The 21296-nt window shown below is 40.0% G+C and overlaps 1 protein-coding gene across 4 annotated transcripts; it reads right to left on the reverse strand.

Moving 5' to 3' along the window:
- Positions 1 to 207: 207 nt before the first annotated feature.
- Positions 208 to 13187, reverse strand: LOC117458970 (solute carrier family 22 member 6-like). 4 transcript variants are annotated; one of them, XM_034099748.2, is made up of 11 exons: positions 13066 to 13187; positions 11450 to 11925; positions 11266 to 11369; positions 10764 to 10918; positions 4356 to 4524; positions 4138 to 4261; positions 3942 to 4057; positions 3633 to 3847; positions 3439 to 3547; positions 824 to 1027; positions 208 to 676 (listed from the first exon to the last, which is right to left on the reverse strand). In XM_034099748.2, the coding sequence occupies exons 2-11, from the start codon at positions 11852 to 11854 to the stop codon at positions 589 to 591; spliced, it is 1689 nt and encodes a 562-aa protein (XP_033955639.1). In that variant the 5' UTR covers positions 11855 to 11925; positions 13066 to 13187; the 3' UTR covers positions 208 to 588. The 4 variants fall into 4 exon arrangements, with proteins under 4 accessions (XP_033955639.1, XP_033955640.1, XP_033955637.1 ...); XM_034099749.1 differs by lacking the exon at positions 13066 to 13187 and adding an exon at positions 12050 to 12461 and having other exon boundaries at positions 11450 to 11872; XM_034099746.2 differs by lacking the exon at positions 13066 to 13187 and adding an exon at positions 12050 to 12461.
- Between the last annotated feature and the right edge of the window lie 8109 nt (positions 13188 to 21296).

Genomic DNA, 21296 nt, shown 5'->3' on the forward strand with positions numbered 1-21296 from the left:
TATTGTTTACTTATTGATTGATAATTTAGCATAAGGCCCAGACAATGAATGACAGACGCAAACCAGTTACATGTAAATCCTCTTGTCACAAACGTCTTTGTCTGACTTGTTTCAGTAATTGTATCAGACAGTGCCCATTTAAAAGTAGCCTGGATAAAGAAGTGTGCAAAGTATTTCAGTTCAACAGAGCAAAGGGAATGAGAAGACTTAAGTGTAGGTGCTGATTTTATTGAAAATATAGTTTTGTTTTCAAATACTAGATTGCAAGTAATAAGAAGTTATACAAATACCAGTAAAAGCAAAGCACCTGTAGAAGGCACATTTTCTAAAATATAAAAACATGATTTATGCAAATCCAGACTAAAATCCTCCTATAACACAAACACACACAGATCTAATTGTTCACAGCTATTCATTTCACTGTATTGACCTGTCTTATGGCAACTCCACCTGTCTAGCAGACATACAATATAATAAGCTTTCTATTGAAATCAAACTAATAAACAGGCCGGAGAAAAAGCAGTAACCAGGTCCAAGATATGTTCATTAACATGTCAGGAAAACCTCAGGAGCAGAATCCATATGCCCTCAGGCCGTCTGCTTTAGGAGATCTGCCTGGGTGTCTTGCAGGATTATCGCTTCCTTTTGTGACACTTTGGAGCTTCTCCCAGTTCCCCTGTGGTCAAAATAGAAAATGAAAATATTGATGTCTCTGTCTCACTCTTAATATCTAAAATGCCTCCAGTATACTTTTACTAAAAATGTATGTTTTGATTTTGCAGAGATGTAAAGAAAGAACAGATCCTGTCCCCCCTGATCTTACCTGTCCTCCACATCTTGTATTGTGTCGGGGAGGGGTGAGCCAAGTGTTTCTGGAAGAAATATGGCAGCAATTCCACTGAGGATCGGAGCGCCGCCATAGATCAAACCCGGGAGCCAAGGCAGGTAGTCGGCCGTGAGAAGCACCATCGGGGCCACCATGGCTCCCACCCGAGCCATCATGGATACCCAGCCCATGCCATTCTGACTGAGGCAAGGCAAGGCAAGGCACGTTTATTTATAGCACCTTTCAACACAAGGCAATTCAAAGTTCTAAACAAAAATGAAAGACATTCAGACAAAGGCATTTAAAAACAGTCATTAAAAAGAAAAGATAATAAAAGAAACATTAAAAGAAAAAATACATGAATAAGAAGTATATGAATAAAAAGTATATGTAACAATTCAGAACGATTTTAAAAGCAATGTATTTCTATTGGTAGTATGTTTCGTGCCTGCACCACGTCTTTTTGTCCGGTCGGGTCTTGGAAGACCAGAAGCTGTGTGGTTCATAAAAACATTTTGTTACTCAATATCAAGCCACGATTACTGTTTTTATTCTAAATGTTATAATGTCTGACTCTTTTTGCCATCCGCGAGGAAAATAAATGGGGCTCAGAGCCTCAGAATAGTGAAATCTGTATTTTTTAAATCTTTTTTTCCTTCTAATTTGTTATCATTTGGTGCAGGCACGAAACATACCAATATAAATACATTGCTTCTAAAATCGTTCTGTGTGGCACGAAAAAAATGGGGAAATCATGTTGGTGAACACAAATTAATAGATTAATTTCGTGGCTATAACACCAAATGCCGTGAGACTGGGTTGTATATTCTTAAGTTGATAGTAGGCTGATTTAGTAACTATTTTAATGTGACTGTTGAAACTCAGGTCAGAGTCCATGACTACACCTAGATTTCTGGCTTTATCTGTTATTTTGAACATTGCAGACTGAAGCTCAGAGCTAACTTTTATACGTTCTGCCTTGGCTCCAAAAACCATTATCTCAGTTTTATTTTTGTTTAATTGGAGAAAGTTCTGACACATCCAGTCATTGATTTGTTCAATGCACTTACTCAGTGTCTGAATTGGAAACTACACTGCACATGCTCAGAGTATTTTCCTATTTAATGTGTGTGGCAAAAAATAATGACCATAGCGGCATAGAGCTGCCATCCCCACCATACGTCAACTCACATAATTCAGAGCTGATTGGCTGTAAGTACGTGTGCCGCGAAAAGTGTGGTGTGTGAAGAGCAGGTGAAGAGGAGGAGAGAGACGCGTCCTAAAACCAGGAAGTAAGCTGCGCATGGCTTCCCTCCACAAAAAAGCAACGAGATGTCTCCATAGAATTTTAGAAAATAGCTCAAAATAAGATCTGTGGGAAACGTACCTGTTTACATGCACGTTTTGTTCAGCTGGATAATATCCACATGTCTACCCTACTTTTATAATTTTCTAATCATAAATCCATCATTTAGATTTATGATAGACTTTTGAAACTACAAGAAGATAAGGAGGACTTTTACAAAAAAGTAATAGAGATCTTTGTCCAGAAGGATAGGAAAATGGACTTCATCTTCAAGTCAAGGTAAGACCACAATCTTACTAAGAGAGAACAATTCAATATTTAAATGATAAAATTAAATTTTTTGGGTATCCTTCTGTTGAACTGTCTGTTTAAAATGAATTGAAGCATCAGACTAAAGAGGCTTTTGAAAATAATATTATATTTTGATTTAGGTCAAAATATAATGTTTGTAAACTTGAAGAGTCAGTGCCAGTGCCTCACTAGCCATGAACCTCACTGGAGAAGCTTATATATAGACATCTAAGTGTTTTGTGCCCCACCACTTTTGTAAATATAGAAACGCCACTGCAGCTGACCCCCAATTGTTAGCCACCACCTTTGTTAAGACATGTCAAAAGCTCCAAAAGTGAGAGAACTAGAACTAATCATGAAAATATCATAAGGAGATACCTTTGTTCAGGCCATTAACCAGAAGCTTGTGCAAGAAAGAATTGACTTCAAGAAGAGGGAAATGGAAGTGGGAAAATGCTAACTTGTTTCAAGCCTAAAGACGTCTGAAGCATTGTCCACAGCAAGTAGAAAAACTCTCATATGCCCTTTTGAAAAAGTCAGGATGTCTCCTCCAATAAATAAAACGAGCTGAACTTAAAGAGGTTTATGCTTTTGGAGTTTTTGCATATAGTGGGATATATACTGTAGGTTTGTGTGCATGTAAATGGTCTACAAAAGGCTAAAATCCCAAAGTTCCCATAGTGATATCACCAAGTAACACTTGCGCTTCTATTGGCTAGCGCTACAACACATTGTACATGATAGGTTAAGGGGCAGGACATCCCTAGGCAGTTGAATTATCGCAACAGAGCCGGCCAGCTAACCAATCAGAGCAGACTGGGCTCTTGTTTCAGACAGAGGGTGAAAAGAGGTTCTGCAGCACAGGCAGTATGAGAAAAAGAATGAGCTCTCTGAACATTAAAGTAAGTTAACACCTGAAAACTAGCATAAAAGGGCCCCTTTAAACCCTAAATAAAAAAATAAAAGACAATATCTAAATCTTCTTGCTAAGTGGACACCTGTAAATAACACTTACCGGATGATTGTTGGGAACAGTTCTCCAGAGTAAAGATAGCAGCAGTTGAATGAGGCAGCGAGGAAACCTTTACCCAGTACAGCCATACACGTGCGTGCAGTCTGTTTATCTGCACATGGAGTGAGACATTCATCAGAGGACTGTGTTGTTTCTGCAGTATGATATTCAACTTGTATACATGTTTTCAACCATACCATAAGGTATCAGCAGGTTGATCAAAATAGTGATTCCAGCGATGATGAGAGCCCCACATTGTGATATGCGCCGTCCAATATAAGTCATAGATACGACCATGATGACTTTAGCAGGGATGTCGACAGCTCCGAAGATCACTTGGATCAAGTAGATGTCTACCCCAAACTTCTGCAGATCCATCGCAAGACCGTAGTAAGCAAAGCTTGTGGATAACCTAGGTTTGTTTTAAAAATAAACCATGAATAGTGTCAAAGCAATTACATATTTGTTAATGAGAAACTGAGATGTTTACAAGAAGGAACATGTACCAGACAGCACTGAGGCAGATCGTCATTCTCCTCATTGTAGGTGTGCGGAACAAATCCAGGACAGAGTGGGTGCCTTGTGAGCAAGACATCTCTTTCTTCATGGTTTCTTGCAGCCTCTATGCAAACCGACAAAAGATTAATGTATGTTATACACAGATAGATGGTGCAATAACACCAACACAGGACATTCTCTTACCTTCATGTCGATTTTCTCTCCCTCTTCCTTCCGTCCATTAAATTTCGCCACACTTTTAAGGTTCTTGATGGCTTGTTCAGGGTTATTACTCATAACTAACCATCTTGAAGATTCATGAAACCACCTGTGTGAAATATGTGTTCTGTTAATCGTGCAAATAAACATGCATCTGTGATTCTGGTTTGCTTTGATTTGCATGTCAATACTTAGCATCTTACCATGCAATGAGGAAGAAGACAAAGAAAGGCAAAGACACAGCCAGGGTTAACCACCTCCAGTCCCGGATGAAGTACGCGATGAGCGCCAGTATCAACTGTCCAACTGTGTAGCAGTAACCTGTCAGTGTCCCGACCATTGTTCGCACACTAGTGGGGATCCACTCCACAACTTGATATTAAAGAAAAAAGAGATATAGGTATTTTTTTGGAATTTAGTACAACTATTATTCTTGAATCATAATGCAAGTTGACTGCTTCCATTTAAGTTGTTTCATGCTGATTGTACCCTATCCAGTTAGATGTCTTACTGTCACGGTTGGGGTAAATAGGACCAAAAAGCAGTACGAACAGGGAAGGCAGGTATGGGGGTTTAAACAAAAGTGTGCTTTATTCAAAAGCTGATACAAGGGCCAAAAGAGTGGGTGAAGGGGGGCCTGGTGGACGGGTTTGGGCTGATAGCCCGGGGGCACGGCAGAGGACCAGGAGGGGGTCTCGGGCGGGTGGCCCGTGGGCCAGGCAGAGGCAGAGCAGGGGCGAAAGCCGCAGAGGGGAAACTCAGGAGGCCGGGCAAAAGGACAGGCAGGAAGGTGGTGGCGAGTCAGCTGGATCGCCGGAGCATGTGAACTGGGATCGGGATTCGGGAGCACTGGGGGCAGGAGATGGCGAGACCCCGGACGGGACAGGAACCACTGTCTGCGTGACCCCCGGCGGGACAGGAACTGGTGTCGGCGGGACAGGTGTTCCCGATGGAACAAGGGCTGCTGTCGGCGGGACCCCCAACAGGACAGGACATGGTGTTGGCAGGATTCCCGGCAGAGAAGGGACTTGAGTCGGCAGAACCGCCAACAGGACACAGGGGGCTAGAGTGGGAGCCGGAACCATGGCTGCTGAGGCTTGGGCCGGTAGCCTGGCCTTGCGTCTCTTAGAAGCCTTTTGGAGGCTCCGTGGACCTCCCAAGGCCAGGTGGGATCCCACAAAAGGGTCCTCGAAATGAGCAATGTTGGGATCTGTGGCAGGACGGGGGCTAGCATGTCTAGGGCTAGCAGGCCGGGAATCAGATTTGACCTCACAATTACAATAAAGTCCTTCACTAACTCGGGTAATAAGTCCCTTAACCAGGGCCTCGAAGTTACTTCTTTGCGTGCCGAAAACATGATAGACTGCCTCTCCTCTCTACTGGAGGCGTATCGACAGTTATTCCTTAGGTATATTAAATGATAAGTTACCTCATAAAGGCCCCCTGCTGGGTCCAGCTTTGGTCCGGTTGTACTGTCATGGTTGGGGTAAATAGGACCCAAAAGCAGTACGAACAGGGAAGGCAGGTATGGGGGTTTTAACAAAAGCGAGCTTTATTCGAAAGCTGATACAAAAATACAAGAACTGAAGGAACAGGCGAGGTAACACAAACAAATAACTAACAAACCCCATCCAGGGGACACAAGGAATGGGAGCAGACAGACGGACGGGAACAGGCACATAAAATGGACAAGATCAGGTAGGAAATGACGACAACCGAACATGGAGCAAAGGGGAAGACAAGACTAAATACACAGAAGGGTAATCACAGGGCAAGATACAGCTGGGCAGGGGAGGCAGAAACACAAGGGCAACAGGTGAACACAATGAGACAATCAGACACAGGCAGGGGCGCCGCCAGGGATTTTGGGCCCCATGAAAAGATATCACATTGGGCCCCACCACCAGGCCCAGGCCACGCCAACCAAGCACAATGCTGTAACCACACCTCCAGAACCCAACCGACACATTTATGCTTTAAATAACTCTACCTGTACAGGCTTGCATCTATCTTGTAGTCCAATACTAACCGCACAATATTTACTGACACTGAGCGGTGAATAACACTGTGCAGACGTGCAACATTCTGCTGCAGTAGAATTCACTATTTGATATAACACTAACATTCCTGACAATAGACCTCAATAGTAATCTTTTATGGTTTACATGCCTTTTTAATAGCATTTTTTAATGGAACATTCAAAAATCTAAATAAATATAACTGAAATATACATGACCTCTTAAATTAAAATAAAGTGAACATTAACACCAATATTATCATTTATAAAATGCTATAACAAAAAAATAATATAAGCAGCAGATTTTTTAATTAAATATACATACCAACTATAAAATAAGCGGGTATTAAAGTGTAAACGGACAACAAAACGGAAATGGAAGTGAAAAGGCCTGATGGTGGTGTTAAATCAGAGCCTATTACCTGTTCTCAGTCTTTTTCTCAATATGCATCTTGTGTGTAGTGATCCAATATCGTTACCATAGCCTTGGCCTTTAACAGTTATTACGAGGCCTTGCTCAGCCTTACTCACCAAGAGCCCAGCGCCTAGCCTTCTTACAGGCAAAGTCACTGATCAAGTCCTTGAAGTCCAGCTTTCTAGACAACTGGCTTTCAATGGACAGCATGGCAAGACTGCAAAGCATTATGGGGGGTCAGGGCTACGGAGCCTATAGATGGATCTGTTGGGCCTGGCACCAGGGGACGGACAACTGATTTAATATGAATAGCTGCTAAAAATGTAACTGCATTTATTAAATGTCAGCTAAAAGAGGAGTGAAATGAAAAACCTCTGAATTTGCTGTGAAGATATTAACAGTACTTAAAGGTGGGGTAGGTAATTTTGGAGAAAACAGCTCGAGTGCGCTAGAATTTGAAAATACACAACTGGAAAAAATCTGCCACTTCCGCACAAAGCCCCTCCTCCAACACACACGAACGCGCACATGACCAATGAGGGCAGATGATTGGTCGTGCATTTACAGTACTACGGCTTCCACTGATGACGTTTTTTTATGGATTTATTGTCAAAGCACTTCAGATATTCACCCACCTTTAATGTCAGCAAAACATTACAATTATTATTTACAAAGGATTACGCTTAGCTAACAGACTAATTTCCACCACTCATAGACCACACCAACACATCCTCACTCCCAGGTCGGCCTATGTTGACGTTATGTCAAGTCCCCTGCCGGCTTTTTCCAACGCAAGGGGGGGGGCCTTAGCGTCCATTTTCAACGCAAGGCGGGGGCCCTTAGCGTCCATTTTCAGCTTTCCGGGATGTCCATGTGCTTCTATGGACGCTCATGGAAGCACGGCATTCGTTTGTGTCAACTGCCCTTAAAGGCAATGAAGACACTACACTACCCAGAATCCCCAGCTATTTGGACTACACCATGCTCTGTTTGACAAACCCCGTGATAGTCCTCAAGCTCTGTGATTGGAGAGTGTGCTCCGAGGGTTACCGAGCCTCGAACAGCACTTGAAATGGGATGGAACCACGGCAGACTGTTCAAAACTGGATTTGAACGGGTCCACCGCGTCCCCCCCCCCTCCCCAGAACTACACATGCTGGCTATTCTGTTTCGCAACATTTTCTCTATGGCACGTCTCTACTGGGAGTTGTAGTTTTAAAAGACGTTTTCGTATTTCCCATAATAAGAAGTTGCCAGTATTAAACTGTGTACATCCCTGGAGGTTTAGGGGACAGGAAACACTCACATTTAAAACATATAATTAATAAATGGGTGAAAATTGCTTGTGCCCATAATGGGCAGTATTAATATATACCCACACGCCGGCTAAGGTAAGAAGAGCTTTATTTAACAGCTGGACTTATGTTTGTGACCCCTCCTGTTGTTAATTGATAACATTACATTACATTACATTAATTGATAAGCCTGAAACATGCACTTGTCAAGGTTCAGAGGCACATTTTGCAAATATGGCAGTAGCCATCGATCAGCTTAAGATAAGATATACTTTATTGATCCCAAGTTGGAACATTTGCGTTACATCAGCATGTGTAACAGTTAAATATGCAGTGGTGTTTATTTGTAAATCATTTAGTATAATCACACAAATTCTGTGTTTTATATTTAACAATTCTGTGTTCTTTATTTATTGATTGTTCAATACCTGACAAGGCCGGAGATGAAATATCTGCATACATCTTATAAGAGTACATTATGTATAATATCAGTTAAAATAAGTGCTTCAACATAGTTAACATTGCTGGAGGTATGCACACATATTGATAGATGTCTTGTAATGCACTGTTGAGGAACCTGCGACCCAAGTTTTTCATTCAGTGCAGAACTACACCACAGTTGTGTAGGCCTATATGATATGTCAATAAACCTTAGAAAATCTTGAAATCTTGAAAGGGATGTGCAAAATAGTCATTATATACAGTCTTTAATTAACTATTAGTAGAGAATAACGAGTAATGAATATACTTTATAGGGATCCTATTAATATCTAATAATAAAAATAATGAAATTCAATAACATGCTTTAACCACCAGGTGTCTCTTTAAATCAGCTGTGCACCTTTATGGTCTAAATACAGCCTATCTACCAATTGGATCAAATATAAAAGTGAGCCGAATTAGTGTTGATAAGGCAAGGAGACGTATTGTGTGAAAAGAAATGTAAGATGTTGTTTAATGGCTGATATATTTATGATCCACGTCACGTTTTCAGTTCCTCATGTTTGTCTTCTCATCAGGGCTCTATAAATACAGAACTACGGCAGATATGTAATATTTAATGCAGCCGAACCGTGTATTACAATGCCGTTATGTGATGACTTTCAAAGAGAAAAGCAAGCACACTCGGAATAAGTTATTATTTTAGTTTTAAAAATGTTTTCGGTCTGTTACCGGTATTTGTTAATGACGATGTGCTCTGAGATGTGAGACTGGAATTGCACAGGGGAAAATAACGTATCTTTAGATGCGGATTTTGTTAAACTAATATGTTTGCGCTGTGGACCAACACTATACATTGACGGGGAAGGGGTTAGCAATAAAGATAACACCATTAAACAGTTACACAACATAACAGAAATAATATCGATAGCAGCGTCCCTAGCAACCATCTTGGTAACAATGAAAATGTTGGACGCAATTTCCTGAAGTAATCTTCGTAATAACTAGCAAACTAAAGATCATGTACATCCACTGCACACATCATCTGAAATAACAACTCATATTTCTCGCATCAAATGACATCAAAACGCATTTTAATGGCCAAACTAACTTTAAAATAGGCATTTTACACCCAGAATAAAACGAAGTTCGGCCATGTTTTCTTTTTCTGCAGGGAGAAATGTGAAGATCACGTGACGTCAAACAGAGCTTATGGTGTAGTCCAAACGATAGCTGGGGATTCTGGGTAGTGTAGTGTCTTCTGCCATCCTTTACTCCGAAAAAAGATTTGTTTCTCCGAATCGAAGGGGAAAAATACAAAAGCATTGCACACAATTTAAACCAATCAATGTTGTGTAATTAACAAGGATAATCTGGTGTTTTTTAGTTGATGAGTAGTGCAGATATCACTGTAAAATCAATCGTCAGTAAGGGGAATATTTACTTCCGGGTGTACAATTCTCTGCTATCCAATGAGAATGGACGCTCTCATTGCCTTTAAGGGCAGTCTACACAAACGAATGCCGTGCTTCCATGAGCGTCCATAGAAGCACATGGACATCCCGGAAAGCTGAAAATGGACGCTAAGGGCCCCCCCCTTGCGTTGAAAATGGACGCTAAGGCCCCCCCCCTTGCGTTGGAAAAAGCCGGCAGGGGACTTGACATAACGTCAACATAGGCCGACCTGGGAGTGAGGATGTGTTGACCACACCAGAGGTCGCGTTAACCGAATATTTTCCGTCCATGACGGATTTTTTTTTAACAATGACGGACAAGTCAGAGTTGTGTAAAGGCCGACGGGTAATTCTGGATTTTGACAGAAGTTTTACGATCCTGTCCGTCAAAATGACGGGCAGCGAAAAAGTCTAGCGCAACCTCTGGACCACACCCACCTTTTCTTTTGAAAAACTGGGTGACATACTGTCGCCCTTTCGTCCCTCTCTCTTGTCTTTCTCTCCTTTATTTTCTTTCTTGAAAGCCTGACTTTGTTAGTCGTTGAGACATCATACACACGTAAGTACTAGCATCCCTCCTCACATGTCTCTCTGCTAGAAAGGGCCGGTGCCGCACAGCGTTTGGAGGCAGGACCAAACCATTACATGTAAATAGAGGGGGGTGTTCGATGCTTTGGATAATTAACTTTTGGAAGAAAATAAGTTAAATGAATTGTAAATTCAGTGAGTACATCATCAATATGACGTTATATTAATGTTAATTATTGATGATTGATGAAAGGTTACTTAAACATATTTTCTTAATGTTCTAAAATTTGTCGGGGCCCCTGTCAGTCACGGGCCCTTAGAATCATCCTAACTTTTCACCCACTTACGGCGCCCCTGGACACAGGAGGGAAAACACAGGAAGGAAGACCAGACAAAGGGAGAACATAATTTTAAAATAAAACCGGGAAATGGCAACATAAGTCCAAAACCATGATACTTACTGAGTGAGAAGGTGTTGAGCACCACGCCGGACAGAGCCATGCCACAGCCAAAGCGGAACAGGCAGAAGAGCGGGAACGCAGTGGAGAAAGCAGCACATGTTCCTGACACAGCCATCAGCAGGTGAGAAATAAGCAAGAGAATGCGTCGACCATATCTAGAGCCAGGTGGATTAAAGAGTTAATTCAGACTGTATCACATCATATGATTTTAACAAGGCTGCATGAAGACGTGTTGTGTGGGACAATTTTTAAAGGGGAAATATGATGCAAATGTTCTGGTTAATTTGTGTATTTTGGGTCAAGTACAGTTTCTTTTCTTAAAGAGACAGGCACTAAAATGGTGTGTTTCTGACAAAGGTGGATGCAGGATTATCTATAAAAGACAGTATACAAAAATCTCTTTAAGAAAAGAAAGTGTGTTTTTTACATACATGATTGATGTTGCCGAATATCTGACATTAGTAGCACAACTGTAAATCATTAGTGATGAGATCAATGTTACCTGTCTGAAAGACCTCCAAAGACAACAGCACCCAGAAGCACACCTCCCATGTAGACCGCCTGTCCCATTTGCTTCAAAGACTGCTGATCACACACCAAATTCCACTACAAAATATGGAACAACATTTAAGGCACAGGACAAGATAACATTTACACATGTGCAAAAAAAAAAAATGTAGTCCTACGTCAGATATTATTGTGGATTTCCTGTGAGTCATGTTATAGGTCCATCCATCGGAACATCCCTGCAGGTCAACATCCAAACCAGCGTTAGTGTCTCCCTCCTTCCCTGAACTGGAGCTCCTGTTTTTTGTCAGGAGGTGCCACTGTGGAGCCGCGTAACGCAAGCACCTCTCTGGCTTCCCTGTCTGGTCCAGCGGCACCGTGACCAGCAGCGCTTCCTCTGCACTCATCTGGGACTGAGACAGGTTTGTGTGCGCGTTGCAGAAGTGAGGGGGAACCAAAGCCACAAAGTTCTGCAGCAGGTTGTGACTGGCCATCAACATCACAGGTATGCAGAGAAGGGTTGTCTGCAGGACCTGGAAGCGTCCTGTGCTCCCTACCTGCTCCAAGAGTTCCCCAAACCCCATAGTGGTGTACTACAAAAACTCCACAAGTTAACTTTATGTTAATTACAGCAGATCCTGTTGTTGGTAGGTTCCTTTGGAAAACATAAAAGTAAATAGTAAGTTGTTCTAGCATCTGTGAAAAATACTAAACATAAAGTGCAAGTATAAAGTATAATTTTTAAATGTTTGGATAATTTGAAATTCAAAAAGACTTACCTCCTGAATAATCTTTTCTCAAAACATGAATATTAACAATACAAATGCTGGCCTACAAAAAATTGCACTCATTAAAACCACTATTACATGATGCAGTCAATTTAAATAAGAATTCTTAGAAAGTGTTCCTAAAAGGAAGTCCTTAAAAACGAGGCCCAAAGAATCAAAAATATGTAATAAATGGTCGCTGTTCGTGCAGTCTGTTAAATAGGCTCTTAAATTCCAACAGCTTTTCAGAACTTTGGATTATAAGTGCAATGTAACCTCTTGAGGTATTAGCCACTCGTTCAGGAAACACTGAGGCAGAATGTGGAGTCCTTGCTGTGCAGGGATAATGTCCGGATGAAGAGTTCCAGTGCAAGTGAGCTCCAACCAAAGGTGGGCTCATAACTATGCTCAGCTGTTTTCACCTTTCGCACTGAAACCTTTTCCCTGCCCTTTATTGGTTACGTAACATGAATGACAAGGAGATAGAGTGTGTGTCTGTGAATGTGAGGTCAAACAAACTGATTTGGTTTCATTAGTAACTTCTTTGTCAGTTTCTTTAACTTGTTCTATAATTGTTTGCATGTTGTCTTGTTTATAAATCTACATTATTTGTTCACTGGTTCAAAGGAAACACCACAGTCAGAAATTTGCAATTAGGTAAAGAGAATACTAAAAGTAAATGTTTCATACAAATTACAGCTGTGTTTATTTGGAGTCGGTTGACAGTTCAACTGAACTGCAGCCTGATAAAAATTAAAGGTCAATCAATAGTTGAAAAATACTCCACTTTAAAACTCGGTTCAATATTTTTGTGTCATAAATAGGAGATATTAAAGTACATAACTTATTGTCGTTTTAAATATATATCATTGCATTTTAAATTGTCGAATTATTTACTTAACTATTCCATCCTGACAAGCAGCAGTTTATTGACTGCTGTATTTTTAGATCTCTTTTTACCATTTTAAATCGGTTTTAGCCTAAATGGATATTTTTCTTTGGCAGAGACAATGGAAATATATACTCACTTCTGGACTGAGTCTGTCCTCAGAGAGAGCCGTGTTAAATCCAGAGCACAAAACGTTAAAGTAAAAGTCCAAATTGTTGTTTGTGATTCTTTTTTTGTTGCAAAGTCTGACACAGTGCAGGCTTTCTCATAGCACTTATCATAGTTATTCAGCATAAAACACAAATGATTTCCGTACTTTACGTTGTCTTTTTAGAAGTGGAAAAAACTGCCCATTGAATTTGCCGTAATGCACTCATTGACAGGCAAAATGGATTCAGTTTGTCCATTCAAAGACATGTTCAAACCGTCTGTGAGACTCAAAATATTAATATTAAAGACTAGGTGACATTTTTACCTAAAATATGGAACACTAGAGGATTCTTGTGATCATGAAGTGAAACAGTCAAATGAAAACGGGAGTAGGTTCTGTGTGACTGAAAGACAAAATTCTCTACATGATTGAATCTTGTTAGCTTATTGATTGATGGACTCCAGGATACTCTGCAACTTCTACAGGTCATCACGGCCTTGTACGGCAGCTGCACCGCCCTCAATCGTAAGGCTTTACAGAGGGTGTTGAAAACTGCACAGAACATCACCAGGACAGAGCTGAGTACCTTTACTCCCAGCGGCTCAGGAAGAAATCCCTCAGGATTATAAAAGACCCCCATCACCCCAGCCACAAACTGTTCTGTCTGCTGCCGTCTGGCAGGCGTCACCGCAGCATCCGGACTAAAACCACCAGACTCAGAGACAGTTTCATCCCACATGCAATAAGACTTCTGAACAACTAACTTGCAAATAGACTCTTATTGCACTATTTCACTTTTTTTAACTATTTTCTTTTTGTATTTACCATTTACTATTTACTTGCACTATATTTTTCAGTTGATCTGTGTTATTGTGTTGCACTGTAGAAGCCTGTGACACAAGATTTTCATCGACAAAACTACACTGTAGCTACCCAGCTAGCGGGGAACGTTCTCACAACTTTGGCTAACGTTACCTATTGGTTCTAATAAGGTTTGAAAGAAACGTTTTAATCTGATGTTCAAATAACCTTTTTAGGATGTTTATTTTTTCAAATAATGTTCCTATAAGGTTTAAGGTTAACTAAGACATAACGTTTTAACTGCAACATTCAGAGGATGTTTTGAGGATGTTATTGAGGCCTGAGAAGTTTATTTATAAATTGTTATTACATAAAAGTAAATAGTAAGTTGTTCCAGCACCTGTGAAAATACCAAACTTAAGGTGCAAGTATAAAGTATAATTTTTAAATGTTTGGATAATTTGAAATTCAAAAAGACTTACCTCCTGAATAATCTTTTCTTAAAACATAAATATTAACAATAAGAAAGCTGGCCTACAAAAAATTGTGAATGTGGAGTCCTTGCTGTGAAGGAACAATGTCCGGATGAAGGGTTTCAGTGCAAGTGAGCTCCAACCAAAGGTGGTGGAGACCTTTTCCCTGCCCTTTATTGGTTACCTAACATGAATGATATTACATTTCACTTATTAGATGCTTTTATCCAAAGCGACTTACATACATTCAGTACTGTGGGCGATCCCCACAGGAGCCATTTGGGGTGAAGTGTCTTGTCCAGGGACACAGCGACATACTGACTGCAGTGGGACTCGAACTTGCTATCCCCTGATTCGTATTTCAGCGCACATACCACTGAGCCACAGCCTCCCCTAATGACTTGTTTATACATCACCACTATTTGTTCACTGGTTCAAAGGAAGGACAGCAGTCAGACATTTGCAATCAGCTAAAGAGAAAAGGGAAAACCAAAAGTAAGTGTTTGACAAAAATTGCAAATGATTCTATTCAACTATTAATTTGTACTTCAACATGTCACCATGAACTTTTCTCCTCCTCTGTCACCCTGTGTTAGAACACACATTGCAGTCAATAAGTGACTCTGATTTATCAATAAGCAACAGTTGTATTCCAGGTCAACACATCCTCACTCCCAGGTCGGCCTATGTTGACGTTATGTCAAGTCCCCTGTGTCGGCCTTTTCCAACGCAAGGGGGGGGGCCATAGAGTCCATTTCCAACGCAAGGGGGGGCCCTTAGCGTCCATTTTCAGCTTTCCGGGATGTCCATATGCTTCTATGGACGCTCATGGAAGCACGGCATTCGTTTGTGTCGACTGGCCTTAAAGGCAATGAGAGCGTCCATTCTCATTGGATAACGGAGAATTGTACACCCGGAAGTAAGTATTCCCCTTACTGTCGATTGATTTTACAGTGATATCTGCACTACTCATCGACTAAAAAACACCAGATTATCCTTGTTAATTACACAACATTGATTGGTTTAAATTGTGCGCAATGCTTTTGTATTTTTCCCCTTCAATTCGGAGAAACAAATATTTGTTCAGAGTAAAGGATGGCAGAAGACACTACACTACCCAGAATCCCCAGCTATCGTTTGGACTACACCATGTGCTCTGTTTGACTTCACGTGATCTTCAAACATGTCTGAACTTCGTTTTATTCTCGGTATAAAATGCCTATTTTAAAGTTAGTTTGGCCATTAAAATGCGTTTTGATGTCATTTGATGCGAGAAATATGAGTTGTTATTTCAGATTATATGTGCAGTGGATATACATGATCTTTAGTTTGCTAGTTATTACAAAGATTACTTCAGGAAATTGCGTCCATAACGTTTTCATTGTTACCAAGGTGGTTGCTAGGGACGATATTATTGCTGTTATGTTGTGTTATCTTTATTGCTACCCCCTTCCCCGTCAATGTATAGTGTTGGTCCACAGCGCAAACATATTAGTTTAACAACTTGACATATGTTAACATAGGCCGACCTGGGAGTGAGGATGTGTTGTCCAGGTAACTGAGAGTTATGAAACATGACCCCTTAATAAAAAGTTAAAGAACAAAAAAATGTGTGAATGTCTCTAAAATCTGAGACATGTCTGCCTGTTTCTGTTTCCTGGTGATTCGTTTTTTTCAGGAATGTGTGCTTTGTCGTGATCAGCATGAGATGTCAGACTGAATTAAGCAGCAGGTGAACAAAAGTAAAACAATAAACAGTCCGTTTTTTCAGCTGCCAGACTCTGAAGGACAAAGATATGTACTTTTGATTTCTTCCTTCTTAGGGGTGTTATGTTTTAGTCTTTAAAGTTTGAGTATTTAAAATAATTTATAAAAGCAATACATGTTTTTTAAAAACTAAAAAATAATTTTTAGGAAATGGAAAAACAGAGAAACAGTAGAAAGTGAAGAGTCTGGATTGAACAGACACAAATACATTGTATTTTTATACAAAGAGAAAGGACTAGCACAATCCTCAACAAGCTGATATTTGCACAGGGTTTTAATGAGTAACGAAAGACAAGAGAACAGAGAGTAAAAATGTACGAGCAAGAAAGTGCTTCACACAGCAGTTATGGTAAATTGGTTTAAATGTAGAGAACATGCTCCACTCATGTTATCAAAGTGGAAGATTCAGGTAGGAGCCTTTTTAGTCAGCACTAAAACATGTTACAGTGGAGGCTGATAATGCGAAATGAATACACATTGACCTTTTGATGCTGCTAATTAAAATGCTAACATGCTGAGGATTAGCAGGGTTACCATGTTCACTGTCTTAGTTAGCATTAGCTTGCCTTATGGTGCTGCTAGATTAAGTAAGGGGAGGACTATTGTTATTAAAATTCACAATTTTAACGTTGTTGCGAGAGAAGAGTCAAATTGCTGATACTATTTCACCCACAACTGCACCCACATATCCCTCGGCCAACATTTAGAAATAGCTTAGAGGGGCCTGTCACCTCAATCTCTCCTCTCCATGAGGCCCTGAACTTGAGCCCATAGCTGCTTGTGAGGCAGATGTAAGGGTATTTTTTACACAATACATTTGAAATGATGATATAAAAGCATGACGTTTCAGCTACTGCAAGATATTCATTCACGGACCCACTTACAGAGTCATGAAGAGCAATGAAACAATTAAAGGATTTATTTGATTGTCCTTGTTCCTCAGTTATCCATATCTGTTAAATGTGTAATGCAGGTTTGGACTTTAAACCTGTTAAATCTAGAGACAGGGCAATGAGGAGTTATCTTAGAATGTATTACGTGTACCAGTAACCCCTGAGTTAACCACTGCAAACAAGTTAAGAGACACCGCAGACGTTGTACAGTATACGCTCACTTGCTTTGTGGCTCTTGCTCTCATAAACAAAAGGAGGCAAACACACATGCTTCTTTTTCTAAGATAAGCTGTAGGATAGTAAATGATCAGCGTTTGCAATCATTTACATTTTAATTCACCATTTCTAATCTTCAATATAATAATAATTAATAATTCCTTACATTTATTATAGTGCTTTTTCAATGACTCAAAGCACTTTTACATATACACACATTACACATATGGCATACATGCAATGGTCAGATACTGTGGACAATACCCACAGGAGCAAGTTCAGGTGAAGTGTCTTGCCCAAGGACACACTGGCTTTACAGACGCAGCAGCGGCGGGTTTCACCCCTTGATCTGATGATCTGATGATCATTGCACAGCGCACTGCGCCACACCGTCCATCTTCACACCTTGAGGTCATCGAGCCGCTTTTACAAGTACACATTAGTATTATACATGTACTGTGGACAATACCCACAGGAGCAAATCCGGGTGAAGTGTCTTGCCCAAGGACACACCGGCCTGACGAAGTGGGGCGGGAGCAGGTTTCGAACTGGAGTTCCCCAGCACTCCCCCTTGATCTGATGATCGAATGCACAGACCACTGCACCACCCTTCCTAAATATGTTTTATATGAACAAGGGGGGGGGTGTGTGTGTGTGTGTGTGTGTGTGTGTGTGTGTGTGTGTGTGTGTGTGTGTGTGTGTGTGTGTGTGTGTGTGTGTGTGTGTGTGTGTGTGTGTGTGTGTGTGTGTGTGTGTGTGTATGTGTGTGTGTGTGTGTGTGTGTGTGTGTGTGTGTGTGTGTGTGTGTGTGTGTGTGTGTGTGTGTGTGTGCGTGTGTGTGTCAGGGTTTCCGCTAGGATTTTTTCTCGCCGGTCAAATGTCCGGGCAGAATTTATTTTACCGGACTAATTTGAAACTTACCGGTCATATTTCAATAATAATAATAATAGTTGTGTAGCAAAGTTTCCGTTAGCAGGTAATTACCGGACTATGAGCAGATATGCTTCAGTTTAAAACTCAGTTCACGGGGCTCATTTTTATATTGCTTCAGTTTATAATCGTAACAGATCGAAACATTCAGATTCATTTTTCAATAAATGATTCCACAAACAACAAACAACATAATTATTACATTCAAACAAACTAGTAGTAGATAACGTACATTATTCAGAAGTTTACATCAACTTTGAATAATAACACGGGACAAACGGATCCTCTCTTTTCCCCTCTCCCTCCCTCTCTCTCCTGACAGCCCGTCAGTTTCTCAAGCAGCTCCTGCAGCCCGCTAAACAGAGGCGGGGCTTCAGGTGATTATACAGAGCTGCGTGTCTCGGTCAGACTCAGCAGCTGATCTGATCTCTCTCTCGCGTCCGGTTACACTTCACTCTCGTTTATGTCCATATCGATCAGATCCAGCTCTCCTGATCGGCCTTTATAGAGAGCACCGATCAAACTATTGAGAGTGAATATCGGCCGATAATGACCGGCGGCCGATCGATCGGAGCCTCCCTAATTATTACCAGACATTTTGACCGTCAGGTTTTGAATTTACCGGTTTTTTATCAATTTTACCAGCTAAAAACCGGTAATTACCGGCTAACGGAAACCCTGGTGTGTGTGTGTGTGTGTGTGTGTGTGTGTGTGTGTGTGTGTGTGTGTGTGTGTGTGTGTGTGTGTGTGTGTGCGTGTGCAACACGTTCTCACTCCCATCCCGTCGCATATTGACGGACGGTCAGGGCCCCTCCCCGTCGCTATATTACGTACAGGGTACCCCTTGCCCGTCAGGCTTCTACGGCAGGGCCGGCGTCCCATAGACCTTCATAGACCACGTGATCAACAAAGATGGCCGACCTTCGTGTTATTCTCGGTGGAAAATGCCTATTTTAAGGTTCATTTGGCCATTAAAATGTGTTTTGATGTCATTTTATGCGAGTAATGAGTTTTTATTTCTGATTATTTGTGCAGTACATGTACATGATGTTTAGTTTGCTAGTTAGGACGAAGATTACTTCAAGAATGCTAACGTTTTTTTGGTGGAAATGTGTTTTTTCACAGCAAAGTCACCCTCTGTACTTGGACTTATTGGGAGAATCTAAAGGCAAGAACATCCCAAATATTAATTTAGGTCTTTATTGTAGACCTTTAGTGTTGCTGTCTGTGAGGAAAATACATGGGGCTCAGAGCCTCGTATTTTTAAAATCTCTTTTTCCTTCTAATTTGTTATTCTTTTCAAAATAACACACTGTTATTTACTCACCAATAACACACAATTATCCTTGCTTTTATTTATTGGTTTAATTCCATAATCTCGGTCTTTTTTGGCGTTCGTCAGGAACTGAATTTCAAAATAAAAATAACCGGAAACAGACGTAGCATTTCGAGCGATTACCCAAGATTCTCAGCTACGCTGATTGGATGTTTTAGCCGCAATGTATGCTGGGATTTGGTGTTTATATTATATGAAATCCGGAAAACATTTTAAAAGAATAAAATAATACTTAATTCCGAGTGCTCTTGCTTTTCTCTTTGAAAGTCATCACATAACGGCATTGTAATACACGGTTCGGCTGCATTAAATATTACAGATCTGCCGTAGTTCTTTATTTATAGCGCCCTGGTGAGAAGACCTTTGGAAAAACTGAAGAAATGCCGCCGAAACTGAATACTTGACGTGGATCATAAATATATCAACAATTAAAAAACATCTTCAATTTCTCTTCACACAATACGTCTCCTTGCAGTATCAACACTAATTCGGCTGACTTTTACATTTGATATAATTCATAGATAGGTTATATTTACACCATAACGGTGCACAGCTGATATAAAAGGACTTGTAGTTTTTAAAGATATTACTGATTTGAATTGGATTGAATTTTGAATGTAAGAATGTAAATACTGAGTCTGAAATAGTATAGCAATATGCTGTAAAATTATGTGAAAGCATGAATAAAACTACACATCTTCAGATGTTGTACATACACACTAATAATACAAAGTTATTATGGCTGTGTGTACCTTGTGTGCACCGCCTAGTGGTTAAAGCACTTTATTGAATTATTGTTTTTATGTGTTATATTTGATTGAAAAAATATTAAGAGTACATATACTTTCATAGGGGGAAAGTAGAAGGTCTGTGATAGAAATATAGAATATAAAAAATCAAGAAGATACTATAAGTGATCTCTTCAATAAAACAGTTTAGTGCAGGATGTACAAAGATATTAATAGGAGGAGGTGCAAAACAGAAAAACGAATTAACCTTTATTTAAACATTAAATAACTTCTTTTAAATAAGACAACAACTTTGGGGGTATCTATCTACAGATAAATATTATGCCTGACAAAGTACTTAACGTCTAATATATTGCTTTCCTGCAATGTTAACTATGTTGAAGCACTTATTTTAACTGATATTATACATATGGATTATACTCTTATGTAGATAGTATAAGAAATGTGCAGAATATGACAGTTTAATGGTGGAGGTACACACATATTGATAGATGTCTTGTAATGCACTGCACTGTAAGCCCCGATAAGTTGAATCTACTTAAAAAAATAGAGGAAAGTGGTTGCCTTTAAAAATGTAAGTAAAGCATTATGAAAACTTGAGTAAATTAAACTTAAATTAATCAAGGACTTTAATTGTTATTTGAAGTACAATGCACTTCATGTCAAGTTCATTTTACTTACATTTTTAAGTCAACCACTTTCTATTTTTTTAAGTAACGCATTAGGAAAACTTGAGTGAATTTAACTTAAGTTATTCAAGGACTGGAATTGTTATTTGAAGTACAATGCACTTCATGTGAAGTTGATTTTACTTAAAATATTGTGTAATATCAATTGCTTTGCCCAATTATATAACTTAGAATTTTTAGTTGAAAGTGGTTACATTACGTATTTATATTTTTTATTCCGTCAACTACAAAAAAGAAAAAGACACAAAAATAAAGTTTTACCTTTTATTAAAACTTGGATACAATGAAATTGAGCATCCTATAAAAACTCTAGCAAAAATATTGTACCATACATTTTCACATTAAACCATAGCAATCTCTCTCTA

Source organism: Pseudochaenichthys georgianus, chromosome 14, assembly GCF_902827115.2.
Source record: "Pseudochaenichthys georgianus chromosome 14, fPseGeo1.2, whole genome shotgun sequence".
In the NCBI taxonomy this organism is placed as follows: domain Eukaryota; kingdom Metazoa; phylum Chordata; class Actinopteri; order Perciformes; family Channichthyidae; genus Pseudochaenichthys; species Pseudochaenichthys georgianus.